This window comes from Coregonus lavaretus (assembly GCF_964263955.1).
Source record: "Coregonus lavaretus genome assembly, chromosome: 2".
NCBI lineage: Eukaryota > Metazoa > Chordata > Actinopteri > Salmoniformes > Salmonidae > Coregonus > Coregonus lavaretus.
In genome coordinates this window covers 84,496,498-84,516,859 of record NC_139989.1, presented here as the reverse complement: position 1 = coordinate 84,516,859, position 20,362 = coordinate 84,496,498, and the positions used below count along the sequence as shown (strand labels likewise).

The 20,362-nt window shown below is 43.0% G+C and overlaps 1 protein-coding gene and 1 long non-coding RNA gene across 2 annotated transcripts in view; both read left to right on the top strand.

Annotated features, from left to right (window-relative positions):
- Window positions 1-20,362, top strand: part of LOC311142441 — a 1,015,744-nt gene that overhangs the window by 751,916 nt on the left and 243,466 nt on the right. The window lies entirely within an intron of this gene.
- On the top strand, window positions 13,519-16,234 carry LOC311141635 (NLR family CARD domain-containing protein 3-like). The gene is made up of 3 exons (XM_084177027.1): window positions 13,519-13,575; window positions 13,923-15,681; window positions 15,974-16,234. The coding sequence occupies exons 1-3, from the start codon at window positions 13,539-13,541 to the stop codon at window positions 16,161-16,163; spliced, it is 1,986 nt and encodes a 661-aa protein (XP_084033153.1). The 5' UTR covers window positions 13,519-13,538; the 3' UTR covers window positions 16,164-16,234.

Sequence of the window (20,362 nt, the reverse complement as noted above, 5' to 3'; positions counted from 1 at the left end):
ACACAACAAGCAACAACATTTTCTCTTTCTAATCTACTGTTAACTCTTTTCACTCAGGAAGGTATGTTGTGTGAAAGAGAGACAAATAAATACTGTGGAAAGACTAACAACAACTTACACTTCCTCAAAACAGGTTGTGTGTGTTCATTAGTGCCCACCGTAGAAAAACGTTTGGCAACAGAAACCGTTTAGGTCACGTTGTACAGCGTTTGGAGTAAACTGTTTATGCATTGTTGCAAAACTGTTGGCTGCTGTGTAAACTAATGAATACGACCCAGGTAGTAGCCTACAACTCGGCTGTTGATGTCTGCCTGATGCTGTAACCTGAACTTAGCCTGAGGGGTGGACTATGATGCTAGTTAGATATACTGGTTTTCTAAAGCTAGCTAGCTTCAGTTAGCTTCACATTCCAGCCTCATCCATAGGAATGTACAGAGTGCTAGTCATCTGCCACGTTCATTTATAGACGGGACGGACAAAGGCGCAGCGTGATATGCATACATGTTTATTTATACTGAACAAACACCACGACAAAATAACAAATGAAACGAAACGTGAAGTCCAAGGTAGAAAAACAATAATAATAATATGCCATTTAGCAGACGCTTTTATCCAAAAGCGACTTACAGTCATGCGTGCATTCATTTTTTTTTTGTGTATGGGTGGTCCCGGGGATCGAACCCACTACCTTGGTGTTACAAGCGCCGTGCTCTACCAGCTGAGCTACAGAGGTTCACACGGAACAAGATCCCACAACTCAATAGTGCCAATAGGCTGCCTAAGTATGTCCCCAATCAGAGACAACGAGCGACAGCTGCCTCTGATTGGGAACCACACCGGCCAACATAGAAATAGACATACTAGAATATCAACATAGAAATACACAACATAGAACATACACACCCTGACTCAACATATAAGCGTCCACAGAGTCAGGGCGTGACAGTACCCCCCCCCCCCCCCCCCAAAGGTGCGGACTCCAACCACGCAACATAAACATAACAGGGTAGGGGCCGGGTGGGCATTCCGCCTCGGAGGCGTATCCGGCTCCGGGCGTGACCACCACTTACTCTCCGCCTCCCTGTTGCGCCCCTGGTCTGGTCTGGACCTCGGCGCGCTGCTTCCCCTCTCCTTCCTCCCACGAAGTACCAAGCACTGTCTGGACCTTGGTGTGGGAGACCCCGAACCTGGAGAGGGGCTGACGTCTGGGTCTGGACTGGAACCGCTGACTGGAGCTGGACCCGACGACGGTGGATCGAACTGCTCTGGCTCCGGAGTGGAGCCGCTGACCGGAGCTGGATCAGGCACCGGTGGAGCGGACTGCTCTGGCTCTGGAGTGGAGCCGCTGACTGGAGCTGGACTGGACCCCGGTGGAGCAGATTGCTCTGGCTCCGGAGTGGAGCAGCTGACCGGAGCTGAACAGGGCACCGGTGGAGCGGACTGCTCTGGCTCCGGAGTGGATCCGCTGACCGGAGCTGGACTGGACCCCGGTGGAGCGGATTACTCTGGCTCCGGAGTGGAACAGCTAACCGGAGCTGGATCAGGCACCGGTGGAGCGGACTGCTCTGGCTCTGGAGTGGAGCAGCTGACAGGCACGGGCCGTGCCGGACTGGACACACACACCACTTGCTTGGTGCGTGGAGCAGGAACAGGCCGGACCGGGCTGGCGACGCGCATCTCTGGCTTGGTGCGAGGGACAGGAACAGGCCGGACCGGGCTGGCGACACGCACCACTGGCTTGGTGCGAGGGACAGGAACAGGCCGGACCGGGCTGGCGACGCGCACCACTGGCTTGGTGCGAGTGCCAGGAACAGGCCAGGCCGGGCTGGCGACGCGCACCACTGGCTTGGTGCGAGGGTCAGGAACAGGCCGGGCAGGGCTGGCGACGCGCACCACTGGCTTGGTGCGAGGGACAAGAACAGGCCGGACCGGGCTGGCAACGCGCACCACTGGCTTGGTGCAAGTGACAGGAACAGGCCGGACCGGGCTGGCAACGCGCATCACTGGCTTGGTGCGAGGGACAGGAACAGGCCGGACCGGGCTGGCGACGCGCACCACTGGCTTGGTGCGAGGAACAGGAACAGGCCGGGCCGGGCTGGCGACGCGCACCACTGGCTTGGTGCGAGGAGCAGGAACGGGCCGGGCCGGGCTGGCGACGCGCACCACTGGCTTGGTGCGAGGAGCAGGAACGGGCCGGACCGGACTGCGAAGGCGGACTGGAGGTCTGGAGCGGAGAGCTGGCACAACCCATCCTGGCTGGCTGCCCACTTTCGCACAACACATGCGGGGCGCTGGTACAGGACACACTGGGCTGTGCACGCGCACTGGCGATACAGCTCGTAGAACAGGCGCAGGATATGCGTGACCGAGGAGGCGTACTGGAGACCAGGAGCGTTGAGCCGGCACATCCCGTCCTGGCTGAATGCCCATCTTCGCACGACACGTGTGTGGTGCTAGCACAGGACGTACAGGACTGTGCCGGTACACTGGCGACACAGTACGTAGCTCCGCATAACACGGAGCCTGCCCAGTCACACGCTTCCTCGCGTGAGTACGGGGAGTTGGCTCTGCTCTAACACCCTTTTAGCCCCCCAAAAATGTTTTCTTGGGGCTGTCTCTCGGGCTTCTTCCTCGGCCGGCACCTTCTGCGTTGCCGCTGCTCCTCTCTATACCGCGCCTCCACTGTCTCCTCCCAAGGACGGCGATCCATCCCGGCCTGAATCTCCTCCCATGTCCAGGAACCCTTTCCTTCCAGGATCTCCTCCCATGTCCAGGTTGTCTGCTCCTGGACACGCTGCTTGGTCCTCGTTTGGTGGGATCTTCTGTCACGTTCGTTTATAGACGGGACGGACCAAGGCGCAGCGTGATATGCATACATGTTTATTTATACTGAACAAACACCACGACAAAATAACAAATGAAACGAAACGTGAAGTCCAAGGTAATAATAATAATAAATAATATGCCATTTAGCAGGCGCTTTTATCCAAAGCGACTTACAGTCATGCGTGCATACATTTTTGTGTATGGGTGGTCCCGGGGATCGAACCAACTACCCTGGCGTTACAAGCGCCGTGGTCTACCAATTGAGCTACAGAGGACCGCAAACAACATACCTCACACGGAACAAGATCCCACAACCCACTAGTGCCAATAGGCTGCCTAAGTATGGTCCCCAATCAGAGACAATTTCGTATGATAAATGTAATTGTATCATAGCTCTACTATAGTGTAGCAATCTGTGCAACTTCCGGCGTGAGTTTACTGTGAACACTGAGGCTGTACCCGCATTAAGTTACAGTTTTATCAGAGACCAAGTAGGCTATTTGATCATAATGTAAAAAAGGTATCCAATAACATTTAACATGGAAATAGCTGTTCTATCATTCAGCCTACAGTAGCAGCCAATGTGTGGTGTTCAATGTAAGTCTACATTCCATGAGACATTTGGAAAAAAAACATGCAGAGCTTGACATTAACCTGTTTATCTACTTGTCCTTCACACAAGGAGGAGGTGACTGAAAATGTTGTTGTGTTTGATGCAAGAAACCACTTTACTAAATAAAATGCATCATTATTCCTATACCATTATTACAGAGAATCAGACAAATTATGCTACCCTCTGCCTATTGGCTACTTAGTTTATTCAAGCATGTCTCAAAATACAACACTGCCCCTTTAAGACAAAAAAAGCTCTTTACCTGACTCGCTTTTCAAAGATGTCTAGAAATGTACACGTTTTGTGCTGTTGTAGGAAGCAATCACTCTCCTATTGCTGACTACAAATGATCTATAACTGGGATAATAACTCACTAACTATCAAAGGATATGAACAAATTATCTATAACTGGGATAATAACTCACTAACTATCAAAGGATATGAACAAATGATCTACAACTGGGATATTCAAATGTCCACACGTCGCTACATGTAGCTCTCGCTTTGATCTCAAAACAAGCGCATCTACTCACGACCACTGATGCTGTAAAAACAGTCCAGTTCAAAGTGAATGGTACAAATCCATATATAGCAATGGTCTATTTGCATATACAGTACCAGTCAACTGTTTGGACACACCTACTCATTCAAGGGTTTTTCTTTATTTTTACTATTTTCTACATATGGAATCATGTAGTAACGCAAAAAGTGTTAAACAAATCAAAATATATTTTAGATTTTAGATTCTTCAAAGTAGCCACCCCTTGCCTTGATGACGGCTTTGCACACTCTTGGCATTCTCTCAACCAGCTTCACCTGGAATGCTTTTCCAACAGTCTTGAAAGAGTTCCCACATATGCTGAGCACTTTTTGGCTGCTTTTCCTTCACTCTGCATTCCAACTCATCCCAAACCATCTCAATTGGGTTGAGGTCGGGTGATTGTGGAGGACAGGTCACCTGATGCAGCACTCCATCACTCTCCTTCTTGGTCAAATAGCCCTTACACAGATGGGATGGCGTATCGCTGCAGAATGCTGTGGTAGCCATGCTGGTTAAGTGTGCCTTGAATTCTAAAAAATTCATAGACAGTGTCACCAGCAAAGCACCCCCACACCATCACACCTCCTCCTCCATGCTTCACGGTGGGAACCACACATGCAGAGATAATCCGTTCATCTACTCTGCGTTTCATAAAAACACGGCGGTTGGAACCAAAAATCTCAAATTTGGACCCATCAGACCAAAGGACAGATTTCCACCGGTCTAATGTCCATTGCTCATGTTTCTTGGCCAAAGCAAGTCTCCTCTTCTTATTGGTGTCCTTTAGTAGTGGTTTCTTTGCAGCAATTCAACCATGAAGGCCTGATTCATGCAGTCTCCTCTGAACAGTTGATGTTGAGATGTGTCTGTTACTTGAACTCTGTGAAGCATTTATTCAGGCTGCAATTTCTGAGGCTGGTAACTTTAATTAAATATAATATAATAATAATATGCCATTTAGCAGACGCTTTTATCCAAAGCGACTTACAGTCATGCGTGCATACATTTTTTTTGTGTATGGGGTGGTCCCGGGGATCGAACCCACTACCTTGGCGTTACAAGCCCCGTGCTCAACCAGCTGAGCTACAGAGGACCAGAGGATGTCTTCCCTGTAACCACAATTAACATATCCTCTGCAGCAGAGGAACTTCCATTCCTGTGGCGGTCCTCATGAGAGCCAGGTTCATCATAGCGAGTGATCGTTTTTGCGACTGCACTTGAAGAAACTTTAAAAGTTCTTGACATTTTCCGGATTCACTGACCTTCATGTCTTAAAGTAATGATGGACTGTCGTTTCTCTTTTTTGGTTACTACATAATTCCATATGTGTTATTTCATAGTTTCTACATAGTTCTACAATGTAGAAAATAGTACAAATAAAGAAAAACCGTTGAATGAGTAGGCGTGTCCAAACTTTTGAGTGGCTAATATTGCGTTGATACGATCACAATTCCCACAGTAAAGGGAAACGTTGATAGTGATAACTAACGATGAAATCTCTAGAAAGTTCAGTGAAGTTCAATCTCGTGCTTCGCTGCGCACGCTGATATTTCTTCTGCGTGGCAGTCCCGGGGGAGCTGTGAGCCTGCGCACGGGCACAGCTTAGAGGGAACATTTCCAACCAAGTAACCCTATTGGTGCCAATGGAGTGATGCGTAGGGTGATTGCCTTTCACACGAGCAACCCTGGTTTGCTTCCCTGCCCTGCTGTTCGCTACATTGGTGTCAGAAGTGGAATGGCGGCTGTGAGGCCATCAGAACGCATGGCGCGGACGTGTGAGTAGTCGACTTCCCGTTCGGAGGGGGCAGTGTGAGCCACATTCCAATTCCCACCATGTGGGTTAACCCTATTGGTGCGATGCGTAGGGTGTTTGCCTTTCTCACCATCGACCTGGGTTCTCTTCCCTGCCCTGTTTGATACACTACTGATATAATAGACTACCTGTTGAACACAGAGACACTATAATATGAGTGAAAGGATTTGAGGGTAATATCAGTAAGTGTTGATTTAGAGTTGTCTTCTGGCGTCAGAGTTCTTGCTGTGAGATGTTACCCCACCTTTCCACCAAGGCACCTGCAAGTTCCCAGAAATGTTTTGGGGGAATGGCCCTAGCCCTCACCCTCCGATCCAACAGGTCCCAGACGTGCTCAATGGAATTGAGATCCGCGCTCTTCGCTGGCCATGGCAGAACACTGACATTCCTGTCTTGCAGGAAATCATGCACAGAACGAGCAGTATGGCTGGTGGCATTGTCATGCTGGAGGGTCATGTCAGGATGAGCCTGCAGGAAGGGTACCACATGAGGGAGGAAGATGTCTTCCCTGTAACGCACAGCGTTGAGATTGCCTGCAATGACAACAAGCTCAATCCGATGATGCTGTGACACACCGCCCCAGACCATGACGGACCCTCCACCTCCAAATCGATCCCGCTTCAGAGTACAGGCCTCGGTGTAACGCTCATTCCTTCGACGATAAACGTGAATCCGACCATCACCCCTGGTGAGACAAAACCGCGACTCGTCAGTGAAGAGCACTTTTTGCCAGTCCTGTCTGGTCCAGCGACTGTGGGTTTGTGCCCATAGGCGACGTTGTTGCCAATGATGTCTGGTGAGGACCTGCCTTACAACAGGCCTACAAGCCCTCAGTCCAGCCTCTCTCAGCCTATTGCGGACAGTCTGAGCACTGATGGAGGGATTGTGCGTTCCTGGTGTAACTCGGGCTGTTGTTGTTGCCATCCTGTACCTGTCCCGCAGGTGTGATGTTCGGATGTACCGATCCTGTGCAGGTGTTGTTACACGTGGTCTGCCACTGCGAGGACGGTCAGCTGTCCGTCCTGTCTCCCTGTAGCGCTGTCTTAGGCGTCTCACAGTACGGACATTGCAATTTATTGCCCTGGCCACATCTGCAGTCCTCATGCCTCCTTGCAGCATGCCTAAGGCACGTTCACGCAGATGAGCAGGGACCCTGGGCATCTTTCTTTTGGTGTTTTTCAGAGTCAGTAGAAAGGGCTCTTTAGTGTCCTAAGTTGTCATAACTGTGACCTTAATTGCCTACCGTCTGTAAGCTGTTAGTGTCTTAACGACCGTTCCACAGGTGCATGTTCATTAATTGTTTATGGTTTATTGAACAAGCTTGGGAAACAGTGTTTAAACCCTTTACAATGAAGATCTGCAAAGTTATTTGGATTTCTACGAATTATCTTTGAAAGACAGGGTCCTGAAAAAGGGACGTTTCTTTTTTGCTGAGTTTATGTAGGATCTTAATTTGAGCCAGTTTGCTACAGCAGGAACATATTCCTGCAGCAACAGGACATTGGCAACCCTAGATTTGTGTCAGGACTATATCTTGTGGAAGGATGAAAAAGTACGAAATAAATTCATCAAAATAACATTTTTAATGAAAATATGTTAATCATTATTTGAATATGTTGGTAACCCGTTGAATACAAGTGAAAATGCCCTCAAAGTTTGCAAAACAAACCCGTGCCAATATATCTTCCAAACACCGGCTTCTCAGGCATTATCACTTAAATACAGTACAGTGGGTGTACAGGTGATTTACATAAATATATCTAAGAGAGATGAACAGAGTGCTAATGCAGTATAGTGCAGTTATTTAGTGTACAGTTCAGAGATGGCTTGATGTGGTGTGCAGCATAGAGTGTATAGTCCTTTAGTCTCTATGGACCAGATGGTAGTGTACAGTTCAGAGATGGCTTGATGTGGTGAGCAGTATAGAGTGTATAGTCCTTTAGTCTCTATGGACCAGATGGTAGTGTACAGTTCAGAGATGGCTTGATGTGGTGTGCAGCATAGAGTGTATAGTCCTTTAGTCTCTATGGGCCAGATGGCCAGTTGGTGAGGGCTACAGCATGGGGAAAGAAACTGTTCAGATGGGGGTCTATAACATCCAATCACATAGGTTTACAGCAGCTGACAGTTGCAACGTCATTGCTAATAATGCAAACTGCCTTGGTTTAGATAAAAACATAATCTCTGTACAGATGTAGGATCTTAATTTGATCACCCTGTTGCAGGATAACTAAAACTTGTAGTGTATTTGAGTGTATTTAAGCTTTAAAAAAAGGTTTCTGAAGATGATCAATTGCACTTTTCTATTATAAAATTAATAATTCATTATAATCCACATAATAATTAAAATGTCCTGTTGCTGCAGGATTATTTTCCTGCTGTAGCAAACTGGCTAAAATTAAGATCCTACATCTGTAGCAATACACCTCTCTTTGATGTACATGGCTATATCAGGATTGACTTTTGACCATTTGACATCTTTTATTTACTGTTGTTTAGGCTGGTTGAATGAGTGGCCTATAAAAGCTACTTCATCTGCAAGAGAACAGGCGGCTGCACCAGCGACTGTAAGAAGTGATGTGATTTCCTCATATGAACGTGAAAGTAAGTGTGTAGCCTACGCAGTTACACAATGGCTGTTGAAACTGTGGCACATATTTCTCGGTAACATTAGAAGTCGGATGAATTTGTTGATATGTAGGAAAGACGGGCAGACTCTCGTAGGTCTAGGCTAAACTACAAACTATTATAAGGTTAGGTCAACGTCAGACATTCAATAGTCAGAGTAGGTTTGAGCTATGATCACTTATCATGCTGACAAACTTGATAGTCTCCGTTTGAAATGGTGTGTAAAATACCATGCCTAGGCTACAAGCTCTGTCCTGCTACTGTTAGGTCTATAACGTTATGGGAACTGATCTGAACAGGTTTAGGCTGGTCATCTAGGATATGTAGGCTATAGCTGAGGTATAGACCTCCATCTGTATCAGGACTAGGCTCCTGCTACTGTTACTGTTATAACGTTATGGGAACTGATCTGAACAGGTTTAGGCTGGTCATCTAGACTATAGCTGAGGTCAGTGGTCAATCTTGGTGGGGCAAAACATAAATAAAGGGGGATGCATGCCAGCAAAGCCACTCCACAACACAACACTAAACAATACATTAATTGCACTATAACGGTTATTATTTCTCTTCATATGACAAGGATTAAAAAGGATTTGCCTGTAGATTGTCGACCTGATTCATGATGATGACTGCTGGCTAAGATTTTGAAAGTATGATGTTGACCTGATGATGTTGACCTATCTGTGGCCAATGACCTTCTTGGATGGGCACTTCTAATATAACTCTGTGGCAGCACCCAAGGGGCTTGAATTTTCTAGCTCTACCCTTAGACTTGGCGGTGACGCAGTGTCCCCATGAGTGACAGAACACTGAGCCAATCACGACGCAGCGCTCCGTATTTCCTTCTGGCTTGCCCCACCACCACAGAAAGCACTGAGCTAGGCTGAAACACCTGCATTTTGGAGCTGCCTTACTCAAGAAAACAAAAAAGAGACAATTTTTTTTTGCGGCTTTATTAACTCAATTATATATTTATTTATTTATTTTTAAAAAATTTGCAAACTGATATGTGACACGTATTAATGCCAAAATAACATGCAAAACAGGAAAGGCCACCTGCCCTGAATGACGGGTCGCTGGTTGAGAGAATGCCAAGAGTGTGCAAAGCTGTCATCAAGGCAAAGGGTGGCTATTTGAAGAATCTCAAATATAAAATATATTTTGATTTGTTTAACACTTTTTTGGTTACTACATGATACCATATGTGTTATTTCATAGGTTTGATGTCTTCACTATTATTCTACAATGTAGAAAATAGTAAAAAATAATAAAGACAAACCCTTGAATGAGTATGTGTTCTAAAACTTTTGACCGGTAGTGTATATATTTTTTTACATTGTTAGCAAACTGGTATGTGACAATAACCACAATAACATGCAAAACAGAATGACAGGTTGCCACTGGCTGAGGTATAGCCTTTCTGTATAGATCACTGATCCCCCCCAGATCAATCAAGCCTGTTTTAGCCCTTCTGTCTACATTCTCAGATACTTTTAGAAAAGAACAGATTCAAAGATAATAAATGGCCGACTTTTAATGAATACAAATAAGTGTGAGACATGGCCTTGTGTTGCTGCACTGTCTATAACTACCTTAACAAACAGTACACTAATTTACTCCAAGTAGGGAAAGGATGGTGGGGTTGAAAAGTAATAAAGGGGAGTATATATATAAAAATATAAAAAATATAAAAAAAACATGGGGGATTGGAAGTGATGCAGACAATTACATTGATAGAAGATACAATCTATCTGCAATATTAAGCTGATCCATTCCCCCACAAAAATAAAATAAAATAAAAATAAAAAAGTAACTTATTGTTATTATTGACAGTTAACATGGAGAAGAGATGTCAGAACTACATATTCATGTGATTGCATTAAATCACCTGACTGTTTTGATATGTCTGTTAGTAAATGTTTTATAAGAGATAATTAATAAATGATAACAATTTACATTCAAGAATTATTGTGTTAACTACAGCCAACATGTTGGATCTCTGTTTAGGGGTCAGTTCTCTAAAATGAGTCTCTCTGGGGAGAGAGAGGAGGGGGGCCCTGCCTCTAAAATGAGTCTCTCTGGGGAACATGACACCAAAGCTAAGAGGTGAGATGACAATTTTGTTTAAGAATTATTAAGAGTTTCTTTCCTAAATGCTATTACCACAATAATCAGAAATGGTTGCTTATGGTTACCTTCAATATTACTGTTCTCAGATGTTTAATTAATAGATTTTAGATATATATCCATTGTTTAGCTGAAATTGAATGTTCGTATCCTGTATATTTGACTGTATTATCTGGTTGTCTCACCTAGCTATCTTAAGATGAATGCACTTACTGTAAATCGCTCTGGGTAAGAGCATCTGCTAAACAGGTGGGGCTCTGCCCTGAATGACAGGTCACCACTGCTCCAAAGCAACTACATGTTGCACAGGAACCACTGACTCGCTGCATGTTTCTATTATCAAGACACCTGCTGGTAACTCTTAACTGGTTAGTACAGCTCATGAGGTGTCCTAAATATCTGCCAACTAGGTGGGACACTTATGAATAAAGAGGCTTCATGCATAGCTTTAAATTATACCCATAAGAGTAGGACTAAAATGGCTTTATTCTCAGCACTTATACGACACATTTTCTACTCTGAGACGCTTTTTGGATATGGGCCCAGATCTCAAAATATTGTTTTAAAAAACGAATCATTTTTGTTTTACATAATAATACTAATGTAACTGACTTTAAAGACTTGGATTAGTTTATTGTGTTGCTCTGCTCATGTCCGCGTTCTGAAACTGTCCGCGTCCCCGTACAGAACTGTCCGCGTCCACGTACGGTTTGGCGCCAAGCATATTGTCCAGTTACGCGCAGAGTGGTCTGAGTTGATCTTGGGGAATAACGACGGAGTTCGTTACAGTGTTGAGACACCGAAGTTTATTGTTCAATTTGCTTTTTTTGCGTAATGATCAGTGACAGTATGAGTGTAGCCAGATCCTTTTCACTAGCTATTCTTGTTTAATTGTGTGGTTCACCGGATTCGTCATCATCCTCGATGGACAGACGAACGACCTGCTAGCTAGCCAAGCTAGTCGGTACAGCTAGCTAAGCTAGCTACTCTACCAGCAGCATCCTAGTTATCCTAGCTACCACTACATCATCACCGGCTGCCTGCATTTCTTGTGGACCGATGGAGCTCCCTGGTTGTTTCTTCCACCTGTTAAATACCGTGGAGGGCTTCTCCCTCTCTCGTTGACGGATGCTGGCCTAAAGTAGTAATTACTCAGAATTGCAAAATATGACATTTTCTAGTTCATTTTAACACTTACAACCATAAAATAACCATTTATAGCATAACAAACAATGAAACTGACATAATCCAAAACACCATACATTTAGTTAACTATATATACTATTTATTTAGATGGGTGACATTATCTGCCAAAGTAATACCCCTGTAGATAAAGAAGAGCTCTCCAGTAGGTGTACCAAAACATTCAAAGGCCATTTTCTCAAAATTGAGGTTACAAGTTTATCATCTTTCAAAGCAGAATTACTTTCCCATTGTTCCTAAACTGTAGTGTATGATATACCTTTTTCTAGCTGACTTTCTACTTTTATCCAATGTCAAAAACACCATTTCAAATTTTGCTACATAAAATCGAGCCGGTTGGTCACATTTGACTGTGTAAAACCTAGCAGTACTACTTATTTCTCTGAGAGTGAGGCAGATATATTATTACTGTGTCAACCTAGCAGTGCTACTTATTTCTCTGAGAGTGAGGCATATATATATTATTACTGTGTAAAACCTAGCAGTACTACTTATTTCTCTGAGAGTGAGGCAGATATATTATTACTGTGTAAAACCTAGCAGTACTACTTATTTCTCTGAGAGTGAGGCAGATATATACATTATTACAGTGTAAAACCTAGCAGTACTACTTATTTCTCTGAGAGTGAGGCAGATATATTATTAATGTGTAAAACCTATCAGTACTACTTATTTCTCTGAGAGTGAGGCAGATATATTATTAATATAGATATATAGCATTGTGCAAAAAAACATGATTATTTGTCTCTCTGAAATGAAACCATCAAGTGATAGATTTTAAACAAATACATGTATGTCATTGAACAACCCCATGCCATGACTAGATGGTGAAAAAACAGACCAATCTCTTTCATAATTTCTTTAAACAATAAAATCTAATTTACCCTTTCTGAAAATGGATATATAGCGTTTTGGAATGAAACTCTTCTCATGTTTCCCCATCTGAGCTCAGAGTAGATGAGAGATGTAATGTTTGTCTCTGTTGTGTTGAAGCCCAATTAAGCAGGAGAGACCAGCCTCCCCTGTACCCAGCTGTGTGTCCATGAAGAGTGACAAGTCTATGGGTCTTCCTATATTCTTCAGAGAGGGAGACGTTTCTAGTGAACAAAGGTAAGAAGAACTCATGGGTCATGGTCAGTGAGTTAAACAACACTCTCTCTAGTCATTTCTCCTCTCCCATTTTCCCATTTATTTTTGTTGTTTTCATAATCCATAGGCTAATCCTTTTTTCAATTTTCATAGTCCTGAAACATTATCAAACAAATACAACATTCCCTCCCTGTGTGTGTGTGTGTTTGTGTGTTTGTGTGTGTGTGTGTGTGTGTGTGTGTGTGTGTGCACTCCCTGGATGAGGAGATGTAATCTCATGTTTTGTCCACAGAAACCAACAGGAGAGATCAGAGTCAGAGATTCTCAGTGGTCAGTCTTCCCAGAGTCATCAAACAGACCTGGCCTCCATATTCAGTGTATGTGGTCCTGTTATGTACATTTGTTTTTGTTTACCTCAAGTAAAGTTGATCTGTCAATCATTCATTAATGTGTTAATGAGAAAGCATTTAGTCTATTGCTTAACTTATTTACTTGATTTATTTCAGTTGCTTGAAGAGAATATTATGACATTTGTGAAGAACGAGCTGAAGATGTTCAAGAGGATTCTTAGTCCAGAACTCCCAGAAGGCTTTGAGAGTCAGAAGCAGGATAAGGAAGTGGTGGACGCTGAAGATGAGAAGCAGGAGAGCAGTGCCAGAGAGGGGGCTCTGAAGATAACACTGCACGTCCTGAGGAAAATGAACCAGAAGGAGCTTGCTGACATACTGGAGAAAAGTAAGAGCTGTCTGCCTCATGTTGAATGCTGTTTTAGAACATTTAAAAGCTGTAGCTAAAGTACAGCTAAAGTAGCTGTGTAACTCAATGATATTGTAGCAGCCTTAACACAACACCTAGTGACCTCATCAAGTAGCAGCAGGGATGTGTTGATTAATTGAGAGAGAGAGAGAGAGAGAGAGAGAGAGAGAGAGAGAGAGAGAGAGAGAGAGAGAGAGAGAGAGAGAGAGAGAGAGAGAGAGAGAGAGAGAGAGAATACCAATAATAATATAATCAATCACACCAGAATACTGTAGGCATTAAAACAGATGTAATATTAATATCCTCTGTGTTATTTCTTCATTCAGATGAGCTTGCTGTGATTTGCCAACGTGAACTCAAATCTAATCTAAAGAAGAAGTTTCAATGTGTATTTGAGGGGATCGCTAAACAAGGAAACCCAACACTTCTCAATAAGATCTACACAGAGCTCTACATCACAGAAGGTGGAACAGGAGAGGTCAATAATGAACATGAGCTGAGACAGATTGAGACAACAACCAGGAAACAAGCAAGACCAGAGACTGCAGTCAAATGTAACGACATCTTCAGACCCTTAACTCGACAAGACAAACTTATCAGAACAGTGCTGACAAAGGGAGTCGCTGGCATTGGAAAAACAGTCTCTGTGCAGAAGTTCATTCTGGACTGGGCTGAAGGAAAAGCAAATCAAGATCTCCAATTTGTATTTTCTTTCCCTTTTCGGGAGCTGAATTTGATGAAAGGGAAAAAACACACTTTCATTGAACTTCTCAATCACTTCTCAATGGAAACCAAAGAATCAAGAATCTCCAACTACGACAAGTACAAAGTTCTGTTCATCTTTGATGGTCTGGATGAGTGCCGACTGCCCCTAGACTTCCAGAAGAACAAGATCTGTTGTGACGTCATAAAGTCAACCTCAGTGGATGTTCTGCTGACAAATCTCATCAAGGGAAATCTGCTTCCCTCTGCTCTCCTCTGGATAACTACCCGACCTGCAGCAGCCAATAAGATCCCTTCAGGGTGTGTTGACCAGGTGACAGAGGTACGAGGGTTCAATGACCCACAGAAGGAGGAGTACTTCAGGAAGAGATTCAGTGATCAGGACCTGGCCAGCAGAATCATCTCACACATAAAGACATCAAGGAGCCTCCACATCATGTGCCACATTCCAGTCTTCTGTTGGATTTCTGCAATAGTCCTTGAACACATGTTGAGTACAGACAAGACAGAAGAGATGCCCAAGACTCTGACTGAGATGTACACACACCTTGTGGAGTTTCATACCGAACAGAATAATGAAAAGTATCTTGGGAAAGAAGAGACAGGTCCACACTGGAATAAAGAGAGCATTCTGTCACTGGGAAAACTGGCTTTTCAACAGCTTGTGAATGGCAATCTGATTTTCTATGAAGAAGACCTGAAAGATGCTGGCATTGATGTCAATGAAGCCACAGTGTACTCAGGATTGTGCACACAGATCTTTAAAGAGGAATGTGTGCTGTACCAGGACAAGGTGTACTGCTTCGTGCATCTGAGCATTCAGGAGTTTCTGGCTGCTGTATATGTGTTCCTCTCATTCATCAACAACAATGAGAATCTAATGGCCAAACCGCAAGTTACTGAAGTTACTGTCTACAAGAGTGCTGTGGATAAAGCCTTACAAAGTGAGACGGGAAACCTGGACCTTTTCCTCCGCTTCCTTCTGGGCCTCTCACTGGAGTCCAATCAGAAGCACTTACGAGGTCTACTGACAAAGACAAGAAGCAGCTCACAGAGCCATGAAGAAACAGTCAAGTACATCAAGGAGAAGATCAGGGAGAATCCCTCTCCAGAGAGGTGCATCAATCTGTTCCACTGTCTGAATGAACTGAATGACCATTCTCTAGTGGAGGAGATCCAAAGCTACCTGAGATCAGGAAGTCTCTCAGAAGAAGAACTGTCACCTGCACAGTGGTCAGCACTGGTCTTTGTATTGCTGACTTCAGAAAAAGAGCTGGATGTGTTTGACCTGAAGAAATACTCCAGATCAGAGGAAGGTCTTCTGAGGCTGCTGCCAGTGGTCAAAGCCTCCAGAGCTGCTCTGTGAGTACATAAAATGACATTTAAGTACTAATCATCAGGAAGAAATATTCAGTTTAGAGAAATATATGTATTATAAAATATATATAATATATAATATTACATTGAAAAACTTACTGAATCAATGCATTGATGTTCATATTAGTATAACAATATGACCATACAATTCTAGGAGACGGAAGATGAATCTATATGTTGTTTGGGAGAATAAACCAAATGCATCTGCCATTGTCCTTCTACACTACTGGTGTTAAATTAACAGTGTGTTTGTTAAAACATGATGATCTCTTTGCAGGCTGTCAGGCTGTGGAGTCACAGAGGAAGGCTGTGCTTCTCTGGTCTCAGCTCTGAAGTCAAACCCCTCACACCTGAGAGAGTTGGATCTGAGTAACAATGACCTGAAGGATTCAGGAGTGAAGCTGCTCTCTGCTGTCCTGGGGAATCCCCACTGTAAACTGGAGACTCTGAGGTCAGTATTCCTGTAGTTGGTCAACAAGTGATAACTGTTCACCAAATCCACATCTGTTTACCAGGCACACATAGTCCACACCATATGTGTTTGGACAGTGAAGCTTACAGTTTTAAATTTGGTTTTTAGATACAATGTTTCATATTATGCAACAGTACAGAATGTCACCTTTTATTTAAAGATGTTCATAAATATACAGTGAGGGAAAAAAGTATTTGATCCCCTGCTGATTTTGTACATTTGCCCACTGACAAAGAAAATGATCAGTCTATAATTTTAATGGTATGTTTATTTGAACAGTGAGAGACAGAATAACAACAAAAAAATCCAGAAAAACGCATGTCAAAAATGTTATAAATTGATTTGCATTTTAATGAGGGAAATAAGTATTTGACCCCCTCTCAATCAGAAAGATTTCTGGCTTCCAGGTGTCTTTTATACAGGTAACGAGCTGAGATTAGGAGCACACTCTTAAAGGGAGTTCTCCTAATCTCAGTTTGTTACCTGTATAAAAGACACCTGTCCACAGAAGCAATCAATCAATCAGATTCCAAACTCTCCACCATGGCCAAGACCAAAGAGCTCTCCAAGGATGTCAGGGACAAGATTGTAGACCTACACAAGGCTGGAATGGGCTACAAGACCATCGCCAAGCAGCTTGGTGAGAAGGTGACAACAGTTGGTGCGATTATTCGCAAATGGAAGAAACACAAAAGAACTGTCAATCTCCCTTGGCCTGGGGCTCCATTCAAGATCTCACCTCGTGGAGTTGCAATGATCATGAGAACGGTGAGGAATCAGCCCAGAACTACACGGGAGGATCTTGTCAATGATCTCAAGGCAGCTGGGACCATAGTCACCAAGAAAACAATTGGTAACACACTACGCCGTGAAAGACTGAAATCCTGCAGTGCCCGCAAGGTCCCCCTGCTCAAGAAAGCACATATACATGCCCGTCTGAAGTTTGCCAATGAACATCTGAATGATTCAGAGGAGAACTGGGTGAAAGTGTTGTGGTCAGATGAGACCAAAATCGAGCTCTTTGGCATCAACTCAACTCGCCGTGTTTGGAGGAGGAGGAATACTGCCTATGACCCCAAGAACACCATCCCCACCGTCAAACATGGAGGTGGAAACATTATGCTTTGGGGGTGCTTTTCTGCTAAGGGGACAGGACAACTTCACCGCATCAAAGGGACGATGGACGGGGCCATGTACCATCAAATCTTGAGTGAGAACCTCCTTCCCTCAGCCAGGGCATTGAAAATGGGTCGTGGATGGGTATTCCAGCATGACAATGACCCAAAACTCACGGCCAAGGCAACAAAGGAGTGGCTCAAGAAGAAGCCCATTAAGGTCCTGGAGAGGCCTAGCCAGTCTCCAGACTTTAATCCCATAGAAAATCTGTGGAGGGAGCTGAAGGTTCGAGTTGCCAAACTTCAGCCTCGAAACCTTAATGACTTGGAGAAGATCTGCAAAGAGGAGTGGGACAAAATCCCTCCTGAGATGTGTGCAAACCTGGTGGCCAACTACAAGAAACGTCTGACCTCTGTGATTGCCAACAAGGGTTTTGCCACCAAGTACTAAGTCATGTTTTGCAGAGGGGTCAAATACTTATTTCCCTCATTAAAATTCAAATCAATTTATAATAATATATTTTACCGTTTAGAAATGAAAGTACTTTCTTATGTAGTTCTCCCATTTGAAAAAGTCATAATTATTTAGACAAATTAATTTAGTCAAAAGTTTAGTATTTGGTCCCATATTCCTTACCTGCAGTGATTACATCAAGCTTGTGATTCTACAAACTTGTTGAATACATTTGCAGTTTGTCTTGGTTGTGTTTTGGATGATGTTTTTCCCAATAGAAACTAAATGGTGAATAATGTCCTGTCATTTTGGAGTCACTTCACTTGTATTGTCAGTAAGAATAGAAGATGTTTCTGAACACTTCTACATTCATGTGGATGCTACCATGATTATGAATAATCATGAATGAATGGTGAATGATGATGAATGAGAAAGTTCCAGAGGAACAAGGATCATACCCCCTCTGTTATTGGTAATGGTGAGAGGTTAGCATGTTTTGTTGTAGCCTCTGTCACTTTCTCATTCCTTATTATTCATGATTCATTCATTATTTTTCTTAATCATGGGATCATCAGGATTACTTTAGTAGTGTTTAGAAACATGTTATCTACTCACTTAGACAGAAAATTACTCCAGTCATCATCCACCATTCAGTTACTATTGGAGAAAACATAACCCAAAACACAACCAAAACAAACTGCAAATGCAACCAACGAGTTTGGGACCAAATACTAAACTTTTGACTATGAGTGAATTTATCAAAATACTTATGACTTCTTCAAAAGTGGGGGACTAGATACATAAAGTGCTTTCATTTCTAAACGGTGAAACAGATATGTATTCAAATACCCTCAAATAAAAGGTGACATTATATACTGTCACCTCATATGAAACATTTGATCTCAAATCCAAAATGCTGGAGTATAGAGCCACATATAAAATGTTAGCTTCACTGTCAAAATAGATATGGTGTGGACTGTGTACTCAATACAATCTAAATCTGATACCTCACTGTCTGTCTTTTGACTGATACTGCTTTTTAAACTGGTCTGGTCAGTCAACTCAAATATTCGTACTATACATGTTTCTCTCTACAAGCAATATTATGATCATTTCTAATAATGATACATTCATTTATGAATGGATATGGTGGGTTTCAGGACACTGATATATCTGAATATGTTGTAAAAATATACTGCCACAATTTTCACCACCAAAGAATAGCAGTGTGGTTTTAATATGATTTTACTCTTTGCAGGCTGTCAGGCTGTCTAGTCACAGAGGAAGGCTGTGCTTCTCTGGTCTCAGCTCTGAAGTCAAACCCCTCACACCTGAGAGAGCTGGACCTGAGTAACAATGACCTGAATGATTCAGGAGTGAAGCTGCTCTCTGCTGGACTGGGGAATCCCCACTGTAAACTGGAGACTCTGAGGTCAGTATTCCTGTAGTTGGTCAACAAGTGATAACTGTTCACCAGATCCACATGTGTTTACCAGGCACAAATAGTCCACACCATATGTGTTTGGACAGTGAAGCTTACAGTTTTACATGTGGTGCTATGCTCCAGCATTTTGGATTTGAGATATAATGTTTCATATCAGGCAACAGTACAGAATGTCAACTTTTATTTGAGGATATTTTCATACATATCTGTTTTACCGTTTAGATACGAAAGCACTTTATGTGTCTTGTTCTCACATTTGAAGAAGTTGTAATTATTTGGACAAATTCATTTAGTCATAAGTTTAGTATTTGGTCCCATATTCCTTACCCACAGTGATTACATCAAGCTTGTGATTCTACAAACTTGTTGAATGCATTTGCAGTTTGTCTTGGTTGTGTTTTGGATGATGTTTTTCCCAATAGAAACTGAATGGTGAATAATGTCCTGTCATTTTGGAGTCACTTCACTTGTATTGTCAGTAAGAATAGAAGATGTTTCTGAACACTTCTACATTCATGTGGATGCTACCATGATTATGAATAATCATGAATGAATGGTGAATGATGATGAATGAGAAAGTTACGGAGGCACAAGGATCATACCCCCTCTGTTATTGGTAATGGTTAGAGGTTAGCATGTTTTGTTGTAGCCTCTGTAACTTTCTCATTCATTATTATTCATGATTCATTCATGATTTTTCTTAATCAAGGCATCATCAGGATTAATTTAGTAATGTTTAGAAACGTGTTATCTACTCACTTAGACAGAAAATTACTCCAGTCATCATCCACCATTCAGTTACTATTGGACAAAACATAACCCAAAACACAACCAAAACAAACTGTAAATTTAACCAACGAGTTTGGGACCAAATACTCAACTTTTGACTACTTTAATGCATTATAAGTGAATTGGTCAGAATACTTCTTCAAATGGGGGACTAGACACATAAAGTGCTTTCATTTCTAAATGGTGAAACAGATATGTATGAAAATACCCTCAAATAAAAGGTGACATTATATACTGTCACCTCATATGAAACATTTGATCTCAAATCCAAAATGCTAGAGTATAGAGCCACATTTAAAATGTTATCTTCACTGTCAAAATAGATATGGTGTTGACTGTATACTCAATACAATCTAAATCTGATACCTCACTGTCTGTCTTTTGACTCATAC

Bases quoted from the DNA above. Each gene is read 5' to 3' on its own strand.
- LOC311141635 (XM_084177027.1), top strand. From the start codon at position 13,539: ATGAACCAGAAGGAGCTTGCTGACATACTGGAGAAAA. The intron at 13,576-13,922 runs GTAAGAGCTGTC...TTCTTCATTCAG, and splicing joins TGCTGACATACTGGAGAAAA to ATGAGCTTGCTGTGATTTGC. The intron at 15,682-15,973 runs GTGAGTACATAA...ATCTCTTTGCAG, and splicing joins AAAGCCTCCAGAGCTGCTCT to GCTGTCAGGCTGTGGAGTCA.